At 40.3% G+C, this 24,319-nt stretch overlaps 1 protein-coding gene across 4 annotated transcripts in view; it reads left to right on the top strand.

Annotated features, from left to right (window-relative positions):
• Window positions 1-9,482: 9,482 nt before the first annotated feature.
• usp3 (ubiquitin specific peptidase 3) overlaps window positions 9,483-24,319 on the top strand; it is a 58,072-nt gene continuing 43,235 nt past the window's right edge. The window contains exons 1-13 of one of the 4 annotated variants that reach the window (XM_084672126.1): window positions 9,484-10,081; window positions 13,626-13,686; window positions 14,937-15,065; window positions 16,038-16,121; window positions 16,397-16,478; window positions 16,967-17,049; window positions 17,357-17,470; window positions 17,924-18,037; window positions 18,117-18,266; window positions 18,704-18,810; window positions 18,901-18,981; window positions 19,074-19,192; window positions 19,281-19,394. In XM_084672126.1, coding sequence (XP_084528252.1) covers window positions 9,991-10,081; window positions 13,626-13,686; window positions 14,937-15,065; window positions 16,038-16,121; window positions 16,397-16,478; window positions 16,967-17,049; window positions 17,357-17,470; window positions 17,924-18,037; window positions 18,117-18,266; window positions 18,704-18,810; window positions 18,901-18,981; window positions 19,074-19,192; window positions 19,281-19,394 — 1,329 coding nt within the window. In that variant the 5' untranslated portion in view covers window positions 9,484-9,990. Of the gene's footprint in view, window positions 10,082-13,625; window positions 13,687-14,936; window positions 15,066-16,037; window positions 16,122-16,396; window positions 16,479-16,966; window positions 17,050-17,356; window positions 17,471-17,923; window positions 18,038-18,116; window positions 18,267-18,703; window positions 18,811-18,900; window positions 18,982-19,073; window positions 19,193-19,280; window positions 19,395-24,319 lie in introns of all 4 variants that reach the window. The other 3 variants (XM_084672129.1, XM_084672128.1, XM_084672127.1) reach the window with 3 other exon arrangements.

The raw sequence follows: 24,319 nt of genomic DNA, 5'->3' as shown, positions 1-24,319 counted from the left end.
ACACCATGGCGTTAATTTCCGGTTATATAGATTTCCCGCCATTTCCGGTTTTATCAAAAACCTTTGAAAGCCTACTCCTCCTACAATTTTTGTCATATCTTCTTCAAAATCACCAGAGATGATCTTCAGACCAAGCCTCACAAAAGTTATCAAAGGAATTTTGATCCTCATAACCGTCTGTCCGGTACAGCCAATCAAATTCATCAGAAAAGCCGCAAAACAGGATGTGAAGTCATGTCTCAGCAAATCTTTGAGATATCAACACTAAACTTGGTAGATCGGAGGAAGACACTACAACATGTTACCATGTGCAAAGGCAAATTCATATCTCAAAAAATGATTGATATAAAGCAAATTGAACTTATCGCTAACGCTAAAATTATGCTTTACACATCAGCCATTCAAAAACTGATACTCTGATTCAATCACAAGTTCATATGAAAACTCTTGAGAATGTTCATAACACAAATCTGTGAAAAAGTTGACTGTAAGATCAAAGGTCGATTTTTGGTGAATATTTGAAACATGCTTGCTTGGCTAATTTCTAGGCAAATTTCCAATGAATGTCTCCCTTGCTCCTCCCCGCGCGTGCTCCAAAATCGCCCACACACTCAGCCTTCCCTTGACACACGCGCGGCCAAGACGCACACGCAACATTTCAGGAGAGTGTGGGCTGACCAAGCCCCCACTCATTCCTTGGTCTTTAGCAAAGGCCCATGTGGCTCTTGATGGTATTGCATTTCCGATTTTGTATGCAATGGTAAAAAGGTCTCAAATCCTGAAACATTGATAGTGTAGGCCGAGAAACACTTTAACAAAAGCCCATGTGGATCTTGTTGGTATTGCATTTCCGATTTTGTATGCAATGGTAAAAAGTTATAAAAATCCTGAAACATTGATAGTATAGACCAAGAGTAACTACCACACCACAAATGGCCCACCATTACCCATAGGTGGCGCTACAGGCCACGCCAAAAAGCACAAATATACAAGGCTTTCTGGAATGGATAGGCTCACCAAGCCCCCTCCCTTCACTTATTGGCTTGAAAAAAAGGCCCATGTGGCTCTTGATGGTATTGCATTTCCGATTTTGTATGCAATGGTAAAAAGGTCTCAAAATCCTGAAACATAGATAGTATAGGCAAAGAAACACTTTAACAAAAAGCCCATGTGGGTCTTGTTGGTATTGCTTTTCCGATTTTGTATACAATGGTAAAAAGTTATAAAAATCCTGAAACATTGATAGTATAGACCAAGAGTAACTACCACACCACAAATGGCCCACTATTACCCATAGGTCTTCCCTTGACACACGCGCGGGCTTGGCAAGACGCACACGCAACATTTCAGGAGAGTGTTCCTTGGTCTTTTGCAAAGGCCATGTGGATCTTGATGGTATTGCATTTCAGATTTTGTTTGCCATGGTAAAAAGTTATCCAAATCCTGAAACATTGATAGTAAAGGCCAAGAGTAACAACAACACTTTAACAAAAGCCCATGTGGATCTTGTTGGTATTGCATTTCCGATTTTGTATGCAATGGTAAAAAGTTAAAAACATCCTGAAACATTGATAGTATAGGCCAAGAGTAACTACCACACCACAAATGGCCCACCATTACCAATAGGTGTCGCTACAGGCCACGCCCTAAAGCACAAAGCACTTCACTTCTTGTGAAGATTAAAGCGCTTCACTTCTTGGCTTGAAATAAAGGCCCTTGTGGATGTTGATGTTATTGCATTTCAGATTTGGTATCCCATTGGAAATTCTGCAGCATTGATTTTTCTATACAGTTACAATTTGTCAAGAATATACATTTTTCAATGGTTCGCAATGCTTTACACGTAAGCCAGTCAAACAAGTTCATATGAAGACTCTTGAGAATGTTTAGTACACAAATCTGAGAAAAAGTTGACTCTAAGATGAAAGGTCGATTTTTGGTGAATCTTTGAAACATGCATGCTTGGCTAATTTCTAGGGAAATTTACAATGAAATGTGTCCCCTGCTCCTCCCCGCGCATGCTCCAAATTCTCAGACACTCATTCTTCCCTTGACACGCGCGGGCTTGGCAAGACACACACGCAACATATCAGGACTGTGTGGGCTGACCAAGCCCCCACTCATTCCTTGAATATCAGCATAGGCCCTTGAGGACCTTGGTGTCATTGCATTTCCTACTTTGTATGCAATAGTAAAAAGGTCTCCAAATCCTGACACATTGACAGTACAGGCCAAGAGTAACTACCACACTTTACCCAAAGCCCATGTGGATCCTGTTGGTATTGCATTTCCGATTTTATATGCAATGGTAAAAAGTTTTTAAAATCCTGAAACATTAATAGTATAGGCCAAGAGTAACTACCACACCACAAATGGTCCACCATTACCCATAGGTGGCGCTACAGGCCACGCCTTAATGCATAAAGATACAAGGCTTTCTGGAATGGATAAGCTCACCAAGCCCCCTTCCTTCACTTACTGGCTTGAAATAAAGGCCCTTGTGGATCTTGATGGTATTGCATTTCAGATTTGGTATGCCATTGGTAATTCTGCAGCATACATTTTTCTATACAGTTACAATTTGTCAAAAATAAACATTTTTCAATGGTTCGCAGTGTTTGGAGGAATCCGCCATTACTGCTTGCAGTTATATTTAGGATTCCTCCGTAAGGAGGAAACCTATTGTTATTGGTGGTTTTATTATTTGTAATTCTTGTACCATGGGAGTCAATGGCAGCCCCTAGACCCCATCGACAACTTTTTGTGAAATTTGGCACACTCATTAAGGACAGTTTCTTCTATACCTACACCAAGTTTCATGTCTCCCATTAGACCACTCTAGCGCCACCAATGGGTCAAAGTTGGACTTGTGTTTACACACGCAACTTTTGAACCGTATGACTCATTTTCAAGAATGAGGTACCATTGGATTCCCTGGATCAAGCCGAGTTCAACGCACACCATGGCGTTAATTTCCGGTTATATAGATTTCCCGCCATTTCCGGTTTTATCAAAAACCTTTGAAAGCCTACTCCTCCTACAATTTTTGTCATATCTTCTTCAAAATCACCAGAGATGATCTTCAGACCAAGCCTCACAAAAGTTATCAAAGGAATTTTGATCCTCATAACCGTCTGTCCGGTACAGCCAATCAAATTCATCAGAAAAGCCGCCAAACAGGATGTGAAGTCATGTCTCAGCAAATCTTTGAGATATCAACACTAAACTTGGTAGATCGGAGGAAGACACTACAACATGTTACCATGTGCAAAGGCAAATTCATATCTCAAAAAATGATTGATATAAAGCAAATTGAACTTATCGCTAACGCTAAAATTATGCTTTACACATCAGCCATTCAAAAACTGATACTCTGATTCAATCACAAGTTCATATGAAAACTCTTGAGAATGTTCATAACACAAATCTGTGAAAAAGTTGACTGTAAGATGAAAGGTCGATTTTTGGTGAATATTTGAAACATGCTTGCTTGGCTAATTTCTAGGCAAATTTCCAATGAATGTCTCCCTTGCTCCTCCCCGCGCGTGCTCCAAAATCTCACACACACTCAGCCTTCCCTTGACACACGCGCGGCCAAGACGCACACGCAACATTTCAGGAGAGTGTGGGCTGACCAAGCCCCCACTCATTCCTTGGTCTTTAGCAAAGGCCCATGTGGCTCTTGATGGTATTGCATTTCCGATTTTGTATGCAATGGTAAAAAGGTCTCAAATCCTGAAACATTGATAGTGTAGGCCGAGAAACACTTTAACAAAAGCCCATGTGGATCTTGTTGGTATTGCATTTCCGATTTTGTATGCAATGGTAAAAAGTTATAAAAATCCTGAAACATTGATAGTATAGACCAAGAGTAACTACCACACCACAAATGGCCCACCATTACCCATAGGTGGCGCTACAGGCCACGCCAAAAAGCACAAATATACAAGGCTTTCTGGAATGGATAGGCTCACCAAGCCCCCTCCCTTCACTTATTGGCTTGAAAAAAAGGCCCATGTGGCTCTTGATGGTATTGCATTTCCGATTTTGTATGCAATGGTAAAAAGGTCTCAAAATCCTGAAACATAGATAGTATAGGCAAAGAAACACTTTAACAAAAAGCCCATGTGGATCTTGTTGGTATTGCTTTTCCGATTTTGTATACAATGGTAAAAAGTAATAAAAATCCTGAAACATTGATAGTATAGACCAAGAGTAACTACCACACCACAAATGGCCCACTATTACCCATAGGTCTTCCCTTGACACACGCGCGGGCTTGGCAAGACGCACACGCAACATTTCAGGAGAGTGTTCCTTGGTCTTTTGCAAAGGCCATGTGGATCTTGATGGTATTGCATTTCAGATTTTGTTTGCCATGGTAAAAAGTTCTCCAAATCCTGAAACATTGATAGTAAAGGCCAAGAGTAACAACAACACTTTAACAAAAGCCCATGTGGATCTTGTTGGTATTGCATTTCCGATTTTGTATGCAATGGTAAAAAGTTAAAAACATCCTGAAACATTGATAGTATAGGCCAAGAGCAACTACCACACCACAAATGGCCCACCATTACCAATAGGTGTCGCTACAGGCCACGCCCTAAAGCACAAAGCACTTCACTTCTTGTGAAGATTAAAGCGCTTCACTTCTTGGCTTGAAATAAAGGCCCTTGTGGATGTTGATGTTATTGCATTTCAGATTTGGTATCCCATTGGAAATTCTGCAGCATTGATTTTTCTATACAGTTACAATTTGTCAAGAATATACATTTTTCAATGGTTCGCAATGCTTTACACGTAAGCCAGTCAAACAAGTTCATATGAAGACTCTTGAGAATGTTTAGTACACAAATCTGAGAAAAAGTTGACTCTAAGATGAAAGGTCGATTTTTGGTGAATCTTTGAAACATGCATGCTTGGCTAATTTCTAGGGAAATTTACAATGAAATGTGTCCCCTGCTCCTCCCCGCGCATGCTCCAAATTCTCAGACACTCATTCTTCCCTTGACACGCGCGGGCTTGGCAAGACACACACGCAACATATCAGGACTGTGTGGGCTGACCAAGCCCCCACTCATTCCTTGAATATCAGCATAGGCCCTTGAGGACCTTGGTGTCATTGCATTTCCTACTTTGTATGCAATAGTAAAAAGGTCTCCAAATCCTGACACATTGACAGTACAGGCCAAGAGTAACTACCACACTTTACCCAAAGCCCATGTGGATCCTGTTGGTATTGCATTTCCGATTTTATATGCAATGGTAAAAAGTTTTTAAAATCCTGAAACATTAATAGTATAGGCCAAGAGTAACTACCACACCACAAATGGCCCACCATTACCCATAGGTGGCGCTACAGGCCACGCCTTAATGCATAAAGATACAAGGCTTTCTGGAATGGATAAGCTCACCAAGCCCCCTTCCTTCACTTACTGGCTTGAAATAAAGGCCCTTGTGGATCTTGATGGTATTGCATTTCAGATTTGGTATGCCATTGGTAATTCTGCAGCATACATTTTTCTATACAGTTACAATTTGTCAAAAATAAACATTTTTCAATGGTTCGCAGTGTTTGGAGGAATCCGCCATTACTGCTTGCAGTTATATTTCTTTTTATTTTTATTCTTGTACCATGGAAGTCAATGGCAGCCCCTAGAACCCTTCGATAACTTTTTGTGAAATTTGGAACACTCATTAAGGACAGTTACTTCTATACTTACACCAAGTTTCATGTCTCCCATTAGACCACTCTAGCGCCACCAACGGGTCAAAGTTGGACTTGTGTTTACACACGCAACTTTTGAACCGTATGACCGATTTTCACAAATGAGGTACCATTGGATTCCCTGGATCAAGACGAGTTCAACACACCCTATAACGTAAATTTCCGGTAATATAGATTTAGATTTTTAAGGAAACACGTTTTTTCGCTTCAACTACTTCTATTTTTTTCGAATCCTCCCCAGAATTGGCACACATTATCATCAGACCAACCCTCACAGAAGTTATCAAAGGATATTCGATTTTCAAAACCGTTTGTCCGGTACAGCCAATCAAAATTGGCAACAAAGCAACCAAACAGGAAGTTGGGTCATATCTCAGCTAATCTTTGAGAAATCAACACCAAACTTAATATGATGACTCGGAACCCTCTTCTGAGGCTGTCCAATTAATTTGGTGTCATGTGATCACTGGGCGTGGCCGCAGGAAGTAAAAATGTGTTTTGGCCAATAACTGTTGATTTGTTTGCTTTTATTAAGTGATTCCTTTGTCTCATGATATTTTGGGACATCCCGTATGTGATACATGATAACTTGTGATAATAGCCGAATTGATCCGGCCGCCATTTTGAATTCATTGAAAAACTTTTTTCTTTACTCCTCTTACACATGTTGTCCAATCTTCAACGACTCACCATGTAAGAAATCAAAAGGACATAAGTACTCCTTCATTCAATTTTCGACCTATAATCCATGTTGAACATGCACAAACTACAATCAAATCAGAGATTTTTCAACGACAAGAGAAAAATAAAAGAGACGAAAGAGACAAATTTAGCCGTTTAGCTCCATAGACTCCCATTCAATATGCACTCGCTCGCGATCACCCCCAGTGGAACTCTGGTGGAACTGCAGCCAAATTCGGTACAATGGGGTTTAATAGGGAGTGGCAAGGCTCTCCTTAAAGGTGACATGACATGCTGTTTTTGGATGCTTTTATATAGGCCTTAGTGGTCCCCTAATACTGTATCTGAAGTCTCTTTCCCGAAATTCAGCCATGGTGCAGAATTATAGCCACTACAAGTAGTCCCACAATCAGCTTTCCTCAGAACGCGCTGTTTCTGTGTCTGTAGCTTTAAATGCTAATGAGGAGGAGAGGGGCGGCAACATGCGCTAATGTTTACAACGGATGTATCGCAATGGCTCGTAGCCCGCGTTGCTGTAAGATGCCTCAAATGTAGCCATTCTCTTCTGATCACCCTGGTTTGCAGAGGTGCACACTCATTCATTTCAATGTGGAGAAAGGCGGATATCGCGAGCCATAACACCAACAGCAGAACGGTTATCCAAATAACAAAGAAGTTTACAACACTGGCGTTACAGCGTTTGTATTCACACACACACACACTTGATGCCATCTACCTTTACATTAGCGACAGTAACTCAGCTGGCTCGTAGCCCCTTTGCTGTAAAATGCTTCGAATTTGCCCCTTCTCATCTGATCACCCTGGTTTGCAGAGGTGCACACTCATAATAATTTCAAAGAGGGGAAAGGCGGATATCGCGCACGCCATAACACCAACAGCGTAACGGTTATCCAAATAACAAAGAAGTGTACAACACTGGCGTTACAGGGTTTGTACGTTAGCAACAGTAACTCAGCTGTTAGATCATGTTACAGCCACATTCTAAGGGTAGGTAACAATGTACAGTAAAGCAACACAATTATATAGCGTTAGTTAACTTACTTGTCCAAGTTTTGTAGCTTGACCAAGGAGATTTAGTAATGATCCAGAATTTAATTTCAGCAAGGCCAGCTTTGTGTTGGCTCAAGTTAAGGAAACAGTAGTGGCTGAAATGTTTGGCGCAGACATGCAAAACTTTGGGAAGTTGTGTCGGCGCATTTTCAGCGAAAATAAAATTGAGATATTGGTTGTGCAGAGGCTCAATGATGAAGGAATTAAATAAAGATTTGAGCTTGCATTTGTACATCCAAGCACTGAGCAATAGGGATGGAGATTTTAACTGATTTCACTATTCGAATAGTATCCGAAATTATTTTCGAATATCCGGATAATCTATTTTGTTAATGTGGTTCCGTTATGTAATTAGCCTGACGTGACGCAAAGCATACAGTAAACACATGAACCACCACACATTCTGGCAATAATTGGGACTGTTAAGCTATTAGATTAAATAAGGGTTGAATAAAGAAAACAAATGAAAGATCAATTTATTTACATGACGAAAAGACAATGTACTTGAAAAAACGCTGCGCCTTCAGACGTAGGCTATTAATTTGACGGAGAAGCGATTAGCCTATTATTATGTGAAATAAAAAGTAGGCTACATTGGACTAAATTTAACACATTGGGTAGGCTATTCTCGATAAAAACGAAAGACACACATGGAGAACTATTGCATATTAACTTGGACATTAACTTGGAACCGGAATCCTATAGGATACGGTGCGCCACCACACAATGCAAACATAAACAGCCGATTACGCTAGCTCTACATAAGAAAATAAATAAGCCACAACTGCATTAGCCATACGCATTTTTATTCAGGAGAATTAGCATGTAAACATGCTCAGGGGAGAGGCGAGTACGGAGTCGATTTACGAGCAGGCCGGCGTAGAAAAGACTGCAGGACCTGAGGTTGCTGCGAGGTACTGCTTAGCCAGGACACTATGCTTCTTGTAGCGCCAAATGAAATGAAAGGAGACTCGCAGCAGAACACAGGCGTAGCCTACCTTTTTTGATGGTTTTCATCATTTTCTAACGTCACAACTATTAGAATTCACACCACGACGCGACGGTTTTTCAATAAAATGTTTTTTTTAAATTAAACTATGCTCATAAGTGTTCGAAAAAAATATTCGAATACTAATTTACTTTAGGATATCCGGATATTCGATTAACCACGCCCATCCCTACTGAGCAACTGTTGTGCTTCGTTTGTTTGCTCGCCATGATGTCTCTCCAGGAAAAACCGATATCGCACTTGCCCTTGCACGGTGGTACTGTAGCTCAGTTTCTAATGGGCGGGCCAGATGATCTGGGCGGGCAAAGCAGAGAGAGGGGAGGTAACCTTTGTCGTATCTACGTCACTTGGAGATTTTCAAACAGAGCGTTTGAGCCTTCATTTTGTCAAAGGCGGAGAAGAACACCCAGGGCTTTGTTTAGACCTATCGAAAATTCTAGCCACTGGGGGACCAAAGGCAGGCTAGGGGAACTCATATTAATGTTAAATAACCTCATAAAATGAAGTTTTCATGTCATGTCACCTTTAAACAGGCTCTGACATTAAGTTGTCACAACGTTGCAACGACCATCTGACAACGTAACCAAATTACGTTGTCGTTACGAATCCACGACTTTCACTTTTCTGGTTGCCACGACGTGATGTAATTACGTTGTGGCGACGAAAGTTTGGTCATCAAATTACGTCCTAGTTACGTAAGGGCGACATAACTGTGTCAGCTGGGTCAGCGTGCAGTTCATCTATATATTCATGAGCACACCATAAAAGGAGAAAACAGTGTTTTTTCTCAGGAAAATGTCACTGGATGTATCAGGGGGCATAGAACAGCACCCGGGCCATTTTCAGCCCAACCAGTGTTATATACCCTATTCGGAGTCCAAAAGGAACGGTGTGAAATACCCCCAAAACCCAGTCAATCACCCCTTTAAGAGTATGATGACTCGCCATACTCAGGGGCATACTAGCCTACTTGATCACTGCTGGGTTGTCCATACATTGCAGCCAGACGCGCCTGAAAGTCTGTGAGGGTGGACATTGGGATTGACATTCGACAAAACAGACTATTTGGCTGTTGATGGAATATCAAACTAGAGTTTGAGAACGAGTAGGCTAGGCTACTTGTTCTCGCCGCTCAATCCAAATATTTCAATTACAAGATTGACTTCTAAGACTGTTGCTTCCCGAAAAAGAGGAAAACCGAATGCATTTCCGCCGGGAGTTGCCCCGGAACGAATACGCACATAGACATACTACTATTTTCTTTTATTTTTACCTCCGTAAAAGCTAGCTTTAGGTTTAACTAGCTAGCTGGGTTGTAAAGAAATTGGTTGTTGCAGGAGCAATAGTTAAATTGCTTTGCTTGTGTTTTGTTGTGAATAAGTATTGCACTTAACCTACAGGTAGATTACATTATCACTGGCTCGCAACAGATGAGACGCGAGTAAAGAGAAGAAAACACTTTACAAACTAGCTACCTAGCTAGCTATATTTGTCCAATTTAATGGAGTGCCCCCATTTGAACTCCAATTTGTGCATTGCCATCGATTCTTCAATGTTTCCGAATGGTTTGCCGTCCTCCTGGTGCTGCAACGGTAAGTGTATTGCGCATCTAGCCACATTCATTAAATTCCACCTAATCTAAAACATCTTGAAAAAATCTCGTTCACTTAAACCAGCAGTTAAGCTAATTTATGCTATAGGTAGGCTACTACTATGTGACTACAATTTATACACAAGCTAGCTAGACACAGTTGCTTGGTCCGTAGCTGTTTATCCAGTTAGATATTGCTAGCTTTATTATATGCCATCACTGATAATTGCATGAATTTCACGTTTGAATGTGTTGATACTCGTTTACCCTGTTGCAGCGGATTTTGTCACGTTGCCGGTGTTGCACCAAAAGCTGTGACCCATCAGAAATTGACCGCATGATTATTCGCGGAAGTAACATGTTTATCAGAAATAAAATAAAATTTATTACGGTACATTTTCTCTGAAATGTTTTTAAACATGTATTTCTTTGTGACTGCATGCACGAGTTATATTTGTAATAATCTACCTAAAACTTAAACTAGACATTTAGAACTTTAAATAACCATATTCTACTGTAAAGAAAAACTAATTACTTAATGGACCAGCACATTCGGTAAATTGTCAGAATATGTGACACCACTGTTACTGCTTAATAGGGCTGTCAAAATGGCTCAAAAATGACGTTCGAATATTCCCTTAAAAAAACACTTATTCGACTTTCTGGTTGCACATTAGGTACGTCAATAACAGGACAAATTAATACAACGAAACACAACTACTTGTATACTGTAGGTAGGTAGGCTTAATTTATTTAAGTTTAAACATATTTTACAAATTACCTACACAAAAATAAATAAATGAACTAATGGCCAAGACCGCAGACCTTGACCTCTTGCTCGCACACACGCACTCTTTCTTCCCAGCTAACAAAATGACGTCCCCAGGACGTCCCCGAATGTTATCAGGACGTCGTAGGGGAACGTCCCCATGACGTTTTTTGTAGGGTCCCCTGAAAGTCCCGGGGACGTCGCAGACAAACGTCCCCGGGACGTCCATACAACGTCCTCATAACATTTAGGGGACGTTCAGGGAACGTTTGTCTGCGACGTCATGGGGACGTTCCCTTGCGACATCCTGATAACTTTCAATATAATATTTATATAATAAGTTATAATTTAACTTCTTTATTTTTAAAAATCAACTTTAAGTATAACAGGCTGCTGTTAAGTATTGTGTATTCTAACGTATTATGTGTATGCTTGTAAAAGAAAAAACACGATTTACAGTATAAACAAACACTTTATTCAAATGCATTTTAAAAGCCTGAATTAATTTTCTTATATTTTAATTGTGTCAACCCCTTCTCATCCTCTCCCTACTCCTCCTCCTCGTCCTCCACCAGTTTGTGCGGAATCAACACCTGCAACATGAATTAGATACAGTTAGACAGCAGTTCAAATGCAAAGAACATTAAGTGGAAGTGTATTTTATCCATATGCTCCTGGAGTTATTTTTAGGACCGTAACAAGTGAAACGGAAAGCTTCCCTGACCTTCAGTATCCAGATGTTTACAACCATCTAGCCAGTGCTAATCAACTTTCCTTCATACTCATCGTGAACATTTGTCCGACGTAGCAATGTAGCATATCATTATGCTACTTTTCTTGCAAAACATCTTGGTTTATTGTAGCTCTAGTCTAGAGATAACTGTCCAAAAGTAGCTTGCTACTGTACAATAGAGCTAACGCTACTTGACTTGCTTAGAGCTGTAGCCTTCACCTGTCCAAAAGTAGCTTCGGCTGTTTTGTATTTTCTGTATCCTTGAAGAGACGACACCACTAGTGTGTAGGCATCAGATTTCAAGCTAGCTAGTTACAGTAGCTAGTGTTATCGAGGACATTGTTAACTACTGTACAAATAAAGATGATACTGTACGATGTCTCAATTTAGCCGACTTAACTAGTGCCAACTCAAATTGGCTAGAAATGAATATACATTCATCTTCGATATGGCTATTTCACATTGGATAAACATATAAATACATAGATAGTAGAGCTAAAGTTTGTATTAAAACATATTTAACGCTACCTCAAATTCTGTCCTTCGGGTGGCCCACCTTCACAGGAGTGCGCTAAATTACAAGCCAACTACACAAAAAACACTATTGAAAACACAAAAACAAAGAACTAAACTATCAACACTAAAACTTAAGTTAAAGATATATTTACATGAATTGATTATCAAACGGTATTATAGCTATAAATGAAGGATGCAGGATCAAAAAGTTTTGCTGTCTCTCAACGACTTCTTCACTCAACAACAGGGCTCACGTCACGAGCGGTGACGTCCGCGAGAGATGTGCTGTAATAGGCTAGTATGGAACATTTCTAGAGACACAGCTGGTGCTTGGATAGGCTGGATCCATCTTAGATGTTTTGTTTCAGTACATCCCCAAATTATTTATGACTATAATGTATTACTTCGCTCAAATGCAAGTTATTGGTACCATACATAAACAATTGATTTTCAGAGTTTCCAGAGTGACAGTAGGCTATAGCTCGAGCAATTCACGTCAAAGAATGACACACAAACGAAAATATCAGTCGGAATTTAGATGGTTACGTTATGACCAACGAATGACGTTCTGGAACCCAACGAAAGTTTTAAACATAATGTCATATCATAACCAACCAGGGACGTTCCTGGAACGTCCCCTGAAAGTTTAAAAATAAATGTCTAAATTGTGACCTTTTAGGAACTTTAATAACGTCCTAGGGACGTCCTAAGGATAACGTCACGGTATAACCTATAGGGGACCAAATAGGAACGTCACCGAACGTCCCCAGGATGTCCCTTGTTAGCTGGGTTTCTCTCTCTCTCCCGCACCGTCGCGCTCTCTGCGCGTAGCGGTGTAAATTGAACGACAACAATAAACAAATGCTGAGTTCTGAGCAAGCAATTTAAGGTCGCGATTCTTGTCCCAAATATGGCAGGATTCATTCAGTGATTGAAACAAATATTATTAACATTAAAGTATTACAGTATAGAACCGACATTGAACGCTCCGAGCGAGCTGTGCTGTGGTAAACATGGAGATGTAGCTTCAAGTTGCTAGTTGTTGAATGGTAAGCTAATTTCAGTTTATATAGTTTACACAGTACTTTAGCTGTAGACTCAACAAATTTACCATCAACTGACCAAAATCCGAAATATTTCCAGACATCACTCTTTAGATTTTTTGGGGTTACAATCACTTTCTCTGCTGCGGTCAAGCTAGGTTCTGCACTTTCTGCCATCTTCCACGCAAGTCAACTGTCAGCAGTGACGCGACCACCCGCAAAGTAGACAGACGCGCTGACGCTGCGGTCGTGTTTTTTTTTTTACATTCGAATATACATTTTCACATTCGAAATTCTGTTTTTAACCACTATTCGAATATATATTCGAATTTAGAATATTTGTTGACAGCCTACTGCTTAATAAATGAGTTAAACTTCAAACTAGTGTACCTACACACACGGGCAGACGATGTGCATCTGCGGTCAGTTTCTGATGGGTTTCGGTGCAACACCTGCTTCATCTCATGTGTCTGTTCTTGTCCAGTCTGCAGGTCAAACAAAAGCCCATGGGTTTGTCTTACCTGTATGAATGTGCATTGCGGAAGGCAAGTGTTGTGTAACAAATTACTTTGTTCTCAGATCTGAGTGCACAATTTGTATATAACGTTATAGCATATATTATTGTTGACATATATGAAGCATATCCACCTTGTTTGTTTTATTTTCTCTAGGGCTGTCCCCACTTAGTCGACTCGTCGATTTTCTGGTCGATATGCTCTTGGTCGACTAAGATTTTTTTAGTCGAGCTGCCATATGGCAGTGTGAGATCTGAATCCAGCTTTTGTCATCATTGCTGAATTAAAGAAATGTTCAACAGAAATTGTAGATTATATTATTAAAGACATAAAACAACTCTAAAAATATATAATTTAAAAGAAAAGGTGTTACTGTTTTCCCTTTCGTTAATCTGCGCTTTGTTTTTGTTTGGTATTTTGCACACGGCACAAGCACAATCGTTGCTGAACTACAACCTCTGCCATAGCCTACTTTGTCAGTAGTCAAAATGGCAAAGAAGTCTGTGGTATGGCAGCATTTCATTAGAGTACATTTACAAAGTACAGGGTGACTCGAAAAATGTTGAATGCAAACTCTGCCATCAGCGGTTTATTTTTCATAGTTTGACGTCAAATATGATGTAGCCTACCACCTGAAAAACGTAAGTTGATCTAGCCCTACTTCACTCATGCTAACGCGCTGGGTTGAAAAATGAATATGCCTATAAGAATCACATTCAAATCGAATGACATTATCTTCTCCGGCCAAGACAACAAAATCTTTCTTTGTTGCAACGTTCTCCACTCAGCTTCTACGTAAGTTCACATGCTGCAAGTTCAGGCAGTGATAAGCGCACTCTGATGGTTTGCATGTTAAACAAACTATTAAATGTTAAACATGTTAAACAAACAAAATATTTTTAATTAGTAGTATATTGTAAGAGATACTAAATACCATCGGCATTCGGTTACAACCGGACTGTTGATACAAGTCTTATTATTAGTAGGCTATTAGCGGCTGAATCTGCAATGTCCAGCAGGCATCGAGTCAGAACGCGAAAATGTTTGAACGTTTTTTTTTTGTTTTTTTTTTTAAGCATTTCAAAGTTCGATTAGTCAATTAGTTTTCAGACATTTTAGTCGAGTCTTGGTCGACCAAAAGAAATCTTAGTCGGGGACAGCCCTAATTTTCTCCATATAAATCTCTAACCACAAAATATAAAAATGTACCTTACCAGTGTACCTTGAATATGTTTAGGGCTATTTATTATTGTATCAAATTATGATATGTTTCTGCATAGATATGTGAATGGACATGCAAAAAAACACTTTGCAGAAAGTGTGGTCCATGGAAATCATCAGAAGAAATGTGAGAAGGAAAAGGCATCACACTCTGTCTGCATGGACTGTTGTAGTTACAGCACATTTTGGTTTGTGCCCATCTTTAATAATCCACTCTTATAAAACGTCTCAGTGTTCACCCCAGTGCAGTAATATTTTCTGGGACACTGTTTACTTCTTAGTATGCACTAGGGGTGGAACGGTTCTGTTCATACTGCGGTTCAGACATCACGGTTTGGTAGGCTACGAGTTTGTTACAATGGAAAAGCAAAACAAACAGGTTCCTCTATGACTGAATACGGGCGCATTGGAGATGACATGTAAAATCCGATTGCGTCAGTGATTTTTTTTTGGCCCTATTTGGGTGTATCTAAAGGTTGGTTAAGTACTGTAGGGAGGAGAAGTTGGACATGTTTTATTTTGTGTGTGTCTCGTTCCATTGATTAGCACACCTGGGTGATGGCGTTGGATATTTTTAGTCATTTAGCAAACACTATTATCCAGATGCGTTCACATATGCGTTGGCATGTCAGATGTATTTCCACTCACATACCCCAACTACTGAACAACGCCGACACACAGTGCTTGTCTTATCCTCCACTCTCTCACATCTACTACTGTAACTGACTGGGAAACCGAAGTTTTCCCAAATATGCAATCTTAAAGAGGCCGGCGGGTCTTCCGTCTCTTGTGGGTCGCCACCACTCGCCATACTCGTCCTTAGTGCTGCTAGCCATAGATATATATAAACACTAGATTTCTCGTCTGCGCTGCTGGCTAACGGAGTCGAACGTCCGCACATGACGGTCCTCTTGCTTCAGTGAACTCGCTCACCCATAACATTGAGTTGGTGCTACATGTACATTTACATTACATTTAGTCATTTAGCAGACGCTCTTATCCAGAGCGACTTACAGTAAGTACAGGGACATTCCCCCCGAGGCAAGTAGGGTGAAGTGCCTTGCCGAACCGTGACGCCCGTACCGTTTCGGTTCAATACGAATACATGTACCGTTCCACCCCTAGTATGCACCCATTTATTTGTTGTTTTCTGTCCACAGTTACAGATGCAATGACTTTGTTGTAAATGACACAGTGTTAGGACAGGTTCAGAAGTTGAGGGAGCATCTTCAGATTTTGGAAAAGTGAGTGTTTTGCAAGATGCTAATTGATTTATTATTGTTTACCTGTAGGAGATTTTTATTTATGGGACTGGCCATTCTTGTCACTCCTTCAGTCATATAAAAAATGTTCCTATTATAGCCCAAATCAGTTTTGAGTGACGCTGCTGTTGTTTTGTGTGGATTATTCTAGTCCTAGGTATTGGAATGCCAACTTTTTGACTAGGCTACACAGCATGTTTAACATAGACTGGCTCATTTCATACTGCCTATGTTGAATCTGATTCTCTCTTTTACAGTTCACCATGGACTGTTGATAAGCAAAGAAAAAGGAAGCTATTAGAAACCTCATCACCAAACAGAAAACTGTTAAAGGAAAACGTAAGGATACTATGACATAGGGCTGGGCGATATGGGTAAAAAATTATCGATATAGATATTTACATTCGATAACGATAGACCACAGATCTGTAGTAGCTAAATAAATCTCCTCCTCAACTTTTTCCCTACACTCAGCATAAGGTTTAGGCAGAGCAGTGTGAGAGAAATGTTTGCGGCCAGGGAGCACGTACCTGGGGTCAAGTAACTTAAGCTTTTTAAAACCTTGCTTTTTATCAATAGCCTACTTCTCGATACCTTGGCGCAAACTCACACTTTCTGCATGTTCCAACACTCTATTGCAGTGTTAGCACCTGTCTAACACATCAGAACGTGTCAGTCTTAAAGTGAAATATAACACTACATGATTGTCAGTGAGTCACAACTGATGAACAGAACACTTCTCGGTTTTGATTCATGATGTAATGTAAGTAATTTGTTGAACTAGCTTTCATGAAGCTTTTGAGCCAAGCCTTTTACGTCTTTGCCAGGGTGGGACCTCGGCTCTCTCTGCCACCGGCCTGCGAAACCTGGGAAACACGTGTTTCATGAATGCCATCCTGCAGTCCCTGAGGTAATGCTTCAATCCCAGCCTGGCCTCTGGGTGGGTGGCCTGTTGTGTGCACTGCCAGTCTGCATGTCCAGGTCCTAGAATCAGACTGGGCCTCAGGGGCAGTCATCCTTCAGTAATGCAATCTGGTGTGCAGCAAGGGGATTAGGCTGACTGGCCTGCTTACTGTAGACAGCAGACAAACCCAATCTCCTTTCTCTCTTCTACCTCATATATTAGCTTTGATGCCACATACAACTCTACTGGTGTTACAGTATCAGTTATGTGCATGTTACACATATCATTGTTAAAACTAAGTTTATTTTTCCAGCAACATTAAGCAGTTCTGCTGCTATTTCAAGGAGTTGCCAGCAGTGGCGCTGCGCAGTGGTAAAACGGCAGGAAGGAGAATGTACCACACCCGCAGCCAAGGGGTCACCAGTGTGTAAGGTCCTTTTCAAGCGAGAGGGTACTCTGGGAGGGGTGAGGTCCACAAATACTCAGGACAATAAAATAATGACTTGTAGAATGTGTAGATTATAGGTGTTTAAGAAAGTTTGTTCTATATAATGATAGAAGATGAGAGGGAGTCGGGCTAATAATCAGAAGGTTGCCAGATCGATTCCCGCTGTGCCAAATGACGTTTTGTCCTTGGGCAAGGCACTTCACCCTACTTGCATCGGGGGGAATGTCCATGTACTTACTGTAAGTCGCTCTGGATAAGAGCGTCTGCTAAATGACTAAATGTAAATATAAGGATGACACTGGTCTAGCAACACTTAAAACAGCAGCAGACTTGATCCAATAATTAGTTACTCAGTGATGAGATTGATCTGAATAATAAGCTGTGCTGGTGAAAGTGGTGTCTCTAGTGCTCAGGTCTCTTTGTATGGAGCAGGTCTCTTGTGGAGGAGTTAAGAAAAATCCTGTGCTCCCTATGGCAAGGGAGCCAGAGCGCCTTCAGTCCAGATTCCTTTTTCTATGTGGTGTGGAAAATAATGCCAAGTTTCAGGTATTTCCCATACTGTTAGTAATATGATAATGTAATGGTTTCTTCCTTTTTATAAAGCCTGTGTTTTATCTGTGTCTAGGGGCTACCAGCAGCAGGATGCTCATGAGTTCATGCGTTACTTGCTGGACCATCTCCACCGTGAGCTCCAGAGCAGCTGCAACGGGCCTGTACACCTAGCGCCACCTCAGGAGGGCCTCAAACTCCCAACTACAGGAGCCAAATGCTGCATGTATAATATCTTCACTTCAATTCCTCTGTGTATGTGTCCAGTGTGCATTGAACACTTAAATCACATGTTACTGCGCTGTAGTAAAGTTCCTTTCACTGATCAATCTTTGCTGTGTAGATTCTGTTTCAACTGCTGCTGATTAAGCATATTGTGATTTCTCTACAATAAGAGACTTGACTTTAACTGATTGCAACAGTTCATTCAGGGCTCCTATGTTGGGGTGTTCTTTGAGTTGTCTGGGGTGACATGGCAGTGTGTTCATGCTGGAAATGCTACCATAAAATGTGATATTCGGCCACAAGTTGTAAGTTTGACCTCAATAACAGTAGATGGATTTGAATGAACTTTATAATGTAGTTTATAAAAATGAACACGGCCTGATAATCAAGTGCTATTGCTAAGTGTATTCATGCTGATTCTCTGTGTTTCCTATCCAGAAATGGGACCTCCACAGTTGTTACATCCATATTTGGTGGAGTGCTTCAGAATAAAGTTTACTGCCTGATCTGTGGGACAGAGTCTAGGAAGTTTGACCCATTCCTTGGTAAGAATCATTCTCTTCTCTTCTTTCCATGAGTACTACTTTAACTAACACTGGTACCCAGGTGCTTTAACCTCCCCTCTGGTCCACTAGATTTGTCTTTAGACATTCCCAGCCAGTTCAGACAGAAGAGGACTAAGGACCAAGAGCCTGGGCCTACCTGCACCTTACGTGGTAAGCGCCAGTGCTCCATAATGGCCATGTGTATATATCTTCCTACTATATCTCATTCTGATTGCTTTAGTTTTGTTTCTGTTTAAATGTAGACTGCCTACACAGTTTCACAGACCTGGAAGAACTTGACGAGACAGAACTGTACATGTGCCTTAAGTGTAAAAAAAGACAAAAATCAACAAAAAAGTTCTGGGTCCAGAAGCTGCCAAAGGTATGATTCATGTTTATATGGACAGAAGAGTGATTGAAGTCCTAAGAGAGTAAAACTCTGTGTCCTTTCATAACATTTTCTTTGGCAGGTTTTGTGTTTGCACCTTAAAAGATTCCATTGGACGGCGTATCTAAGGAATAAAGTGGACACCTATGTGGAATTCCCGCTTCGAGACCTGGACATGAAGGGCTTTTTGCTTGAGGTGAGCAAAACAGTATTGGTCTTGAAGGTATCTCAGGGCTTGAAATTAACTTTTTTACTTGGTGGCACTGGTGCTCCCAACTAAAAAAAAAGTTTAAAGCACCAGCAAAATGTTTTGGAGCACCCAGTTTAACTCAGTTTATACCCAGTGTAACTCTCTTAAGAGTTTAATCACTGTTCTGTCCATATAAACATGATTCATACCTTTGGCAGCTACAGTTCTGTCTCATCAAGTTATTTCTGGGGGGTAGTCCAGGTAGCGGGTTTAACAAACTCTGAGATTAACCCTGAACCCTGAGTTGAGTCACTCTAAAATGGGAAACTCCGAAAATTAGTAGAGTACATCAACTCAGAGTTAAGCGCGGGCATGAGAACTATTAAAAGCCAACATCAATGGAGCTCCGATACTAGGATCCACCATGACACCCGGCGACAAAAAACATTGTCCTACTTACAAACTTCAAATACAAGTTTTATTTCGTGTTTATGGTCGAGCACATATTCCGGAAAAAAACTACACGACTGTGGCAGCGTAAACAAGTGGTGTGGGAGACAATTGTTGCCGAGTCAATGCATTTGAAGGCAATAGCCAGTCCATACATTGAACATTTAACCCCACTGTCCGTTAATATTAGAAAAGGTGGTGGACTTAATAAAATAGCATGTTCAATGTTTTATTAAATATAAAAACATACTTCGAACATTGCATATTTTGCTTAGGCTATACGCTTATTGAAGCTTCGATGTCACCACGGTTTTAATCATATTCGACATGATACAAAGTCTAAATATCAATGGGTGCCTTCGGGGTGTGCTTGCCTTCGGCGAGCACAAACCATTGTTATCTCAAATATATATTTATTGGGGTGTGCTTGCCTTCGGCGAGCACAAACCATTGTTATCTCACACATATATTTACTTTTTATTATTGTTTATTTTCGCGCCCCTAAGGCTCAGTCAATATTTGGACTACATAGACAAAGTCGATGTCAAAAGGTTCGTCTTGGTCACGATTGCGTTGGTTCTATTGGGATTTATGTTTCGTTGCACGGTTTAGGTTTTTATTACGTTTTTGTGGCAAAAGTGAAGCTAACAGTGGCTAACTTGCTACTGACGTCACTAACGTCACGAAATATCGCGTGACTGTCTAGCAGAACATTAGTTTAGCAGCTCATTAACTCTGGGAGATAGGTAGGATAACTGCTTTACTGCAAGGGAGCTGCAGAAACGCCACAAGCAAATAGGCCAGGGTGATAACTATTTACTCATTTTACTTTGTCATATAAAACACAATTGTGAAGTGTAATGTACAATATAAGCTGATATAAGGAAGTAGTTACATCTACTTTCGGAAACTGTAGTCTACTGTTTCACTGAAGCATTAGCATCATGACATTAGCCTCTGTTGCCCGGGCAACACATACTACAGCGGTCTAGGATGCATCTGTTTTCAATCGTTAAAATAAACATTCCTCACATATACATTTTTGTTGTAGGATTTATTATGACATTAGATTACAAGTAAATTTGTCGGTGAAATTATCATTACCTGTGGTTTCAACCCAGTGTAGCTCACTGCAACGCTGTACTGTAGCATAGTCTAGAAGCAAAAAAAACCATCTCCACAGCTGTTTACAGTACAGTAGCCTACGTAGGAAGTCAAACGGGGGCACATGTTCGGCACTACCCTTACTTAATTCAAAAGTCTTTCAATAGGTGAACCTATCTGACTAGTGACTACTAACCTGAACTCCATTGCCACAGCCTAAACTTCAATCGGTTCATGAACATAATTCATTTCAGCCTAGACCGTACAACGGAAGTAACGTTAAATCAAATTCAACCAACGCAATTGCTACCAAGACAGTCTAGTAGTAGTTGTAGTCAACAATTTACCGGAGCAGTTTCTCCACACAGCAAGGCTATATCGCATTTTGCCTTGTTACTGACAATGATCGCTTCCACTGACATTTTTATGAATGAGTGATTTCCCCCATAATAAATGTCAAATTATATAAGTTTTTGGGGGCATATTTTCAGTTAGCAGATGGTACTATTTGAATCGCGATTCCATCTGAGATAGCTACTACCAGTAACATCGTTGTTAGAATAAGCTTCAAAGGCGGTTCTTTATTAATGAATGAATGCAATATGAGTAGGCTAAATGCCTGAAAATATCACGAGAAGGGACAACTTAAAAATATGTTTAAGTCATAGAGATTAGGTCCAGTTTTACACTGGTCTACCAAATGTATTGGTTTTGATTCAACTATGAGGCTGCTCCCTCTTGCAGGGGAAATGAAAAGACAACTATTTAATTTTACTCTTCACTCCAACTGTGCGTTTACACAACAGCGATGCGAATCGCTTGCCATCGCTCGCCTTCCCACAGTTCACCACGCTCGGGGGCGTATGAAACAGATAAATGTAGCTAGAATTATAGTCCTCCAAAGTCACTGTTGTAGTTGTCACGGCCAAGTGTCCAGACTTGGGTTTACGTACTCGCAACATCGGTCAAAATACAACTTCTATACAAAATACTAAACTGTTTAATAGACATACACGTTGACATGTGTATTATTGTGTAAAAACGTTTTTTTATATTACTTAAGTCTGCTAATCTGTCGATACGACCAGGGAGTTCCAGCCGGGCTACTACTCTAACTAGCTACCAGAACAAAGTTACGTAATGTGACGAGAGACTGAATTTGAAAGTACAAAAAACCCACCAGGAGCACCGACAACGTCGGCAAAACTGCACCAGCCCTCATTCTTTTTATTTTTTGTACAAATACAGAGAGGTAACGTACAGGACTTCATATGCAGCCACGCAGGCGATTAGTTTCTCCTCCATTTTAAAAACTGAAAGCTAGAAATGTTTACCATGGTTGCTACGTTACGGGAAACAAAAAAACACTGCGATTGGCCATCGCTACCGAAAATTGCTCCTCATTTGCATAAAGTTGAGAATCTCAACTCAATTGCGTCGCGTCGCTACCCACTATGCACCACGCAAGCGATTTGCCTGGCTCCATAGAAAATGAATGGAAAACATATTGTCGCTCCCATCGCGTTGCTGCAGTGTATTTTGAGTTGTAAATTAGCAGAAAAAAATTATGCTTTTAAATCTACGTAATCTTTATAAATAATAAGTAGTCTCTCTATATGATGTAGCCTACCACCTGATAAACGTAAGTTGGCCTAGCCCTAGTTGGCTCATGCTAACGCGCTGGGTTGAAAAATGAATATTCCTATCTTTCTCTGTTGCACTGTTCCCCACTTAGCTACTACGTAAGTTTGCATGCTGCAAGTTTTCAGGCAGTGATTAGTGCGCTCTGATGATTTGCATGTTAAACAAACAATAATTTAAATTTGTAGTACAGTAAGAGATACTAAATACCATCGGCATTCGATTACAACAGGACTGGTGATACGAGTCTTATTAGGCTATTAGCGGCTGAATCTGCAATGTCCAGCAGCCATTAAGTCAGATCGGGAAAATGTTTGTACATTTTTCTTTTGTGGAAAAAAGTGTTTCAAATTTCGATTAGTCGATTTTCAGACGTTTTAGTTGACCAAAGAAAATCGGGGACAGCCCTAGAAGAGACATTAATGACTGCTGCCGCAGAAATGGATGCAGTGTATGGTAGTTACTTGTAGTTCTTTATTTACAGGCTTGTGTGGAATTTTCAGTTACACTGACATTATAAGAATATTGGGCCTCATTCTCGAACGCAGTTAAGAATTTAAGAAGGAATTTCTTCTGAATTGGATTTAGGAAAATATTTGGCATTCATGAAAGTTTTCTCATCTGGGATTTGTTCTGAACTTCAGAAGACTTTCCGAACTCGAAATAGCAGTCGTAAATTAGCCAGAGTTGTCTCAAATGCGATGCCTTAAAAAAACACAAGGATCAAAGGAATCGCATTTAAGAAAACTTTGTGTTTGAAGTGTTAATGAAGTTATGAGAAATCGTTGGTGATTGCGTTAAACTATACAGACTATGGCAAGCCGTTTTGTCATTTAACCAATGAATTATTGATATCCAGAATTGCATTTTGGATATCAAGAATTCAATTCTGGATATCAACTATTCGAATTATTGATATCGACAATTCATTGGTTAAATGATAAAACGGCTTGTCATACTTAGTAAAAAAGCTTAGAATTTTATTTTTTATATCAAGAATTTGAATTTTAGGTATCAAGAATTCATTGATTAAATGATAAAACGGCTTGCCATAACAGACATCCTCGGATTTAAATAATTATAATAATTAACCTTGCTTAGTGTGCACACTGTTAGATCCAGTGGAGAATAATTCCACTGCTCATCTTACTGGTATGATGTTGCACCGATGCACCGGTTGCTTTTCGCTTGGACATAACTGTTCCTTTCTGCGTTCCTGTTCCTTTCCTGATTGTGTCAATTCTGACTGCACACGTCACTGCTGTTGCGTGCCCTTATAAGGAGCTTTCGGGGCATGTATGTAAGCAAATTCAGGAGCACGAGGACGCGCTTTCAAATTAAGAAAACTCTTCCTGTGGAGCACAGCTCAGAAAACTTCTGCTGCGTAGGAACACATTTTCAAGCGTTCATGAATTTGGCGGATGTCTTTTTCTTACGTTGTTTTTCCTAAGCCCGTGAGAAACATTCCAGAAGAAACTTAAGAAAATGTTCGAGAATGAGGCCCAATGAATATAAAACGATTTGCACATTCTGACAACAGAGCATGGATGCTGTATACAGTGAGATGTTCATTTAATGGCAGGTGAATTTTACATGTGGAACTGTGAAATTTCATGTAATCTCATGTATTCCCAGTTACAAGTAAATGAGTTGTACAACCTGCATCTCATGAAGAAAGTGACAAAAACTGACCAAGAGATGGTGTAGGCCTCTTTAGGGTAGAAGAATAAAGGCTA

The sequence above is a fragment of the Hypomesus nipponensis genome, chromosome 14, assembly GCF_054491055.1.
Source record: "Hypomesus nipponensis isolate SF chromosome 14, ASM5449105v1, whole genome shotgun sequence".
Classification (NCBI taxonomy): Eukaryota; Metazoa; Chordata; class Actinopteri; order Osmeriformes; family Osmeridae; genus Hypomesus; species Hypomesus nipponensis.
The sequence above is the reverse complement of the archived record's forward strand: the minus strand, read 5'-3'. Positions and strand labels throughout refer to the sequence as shown.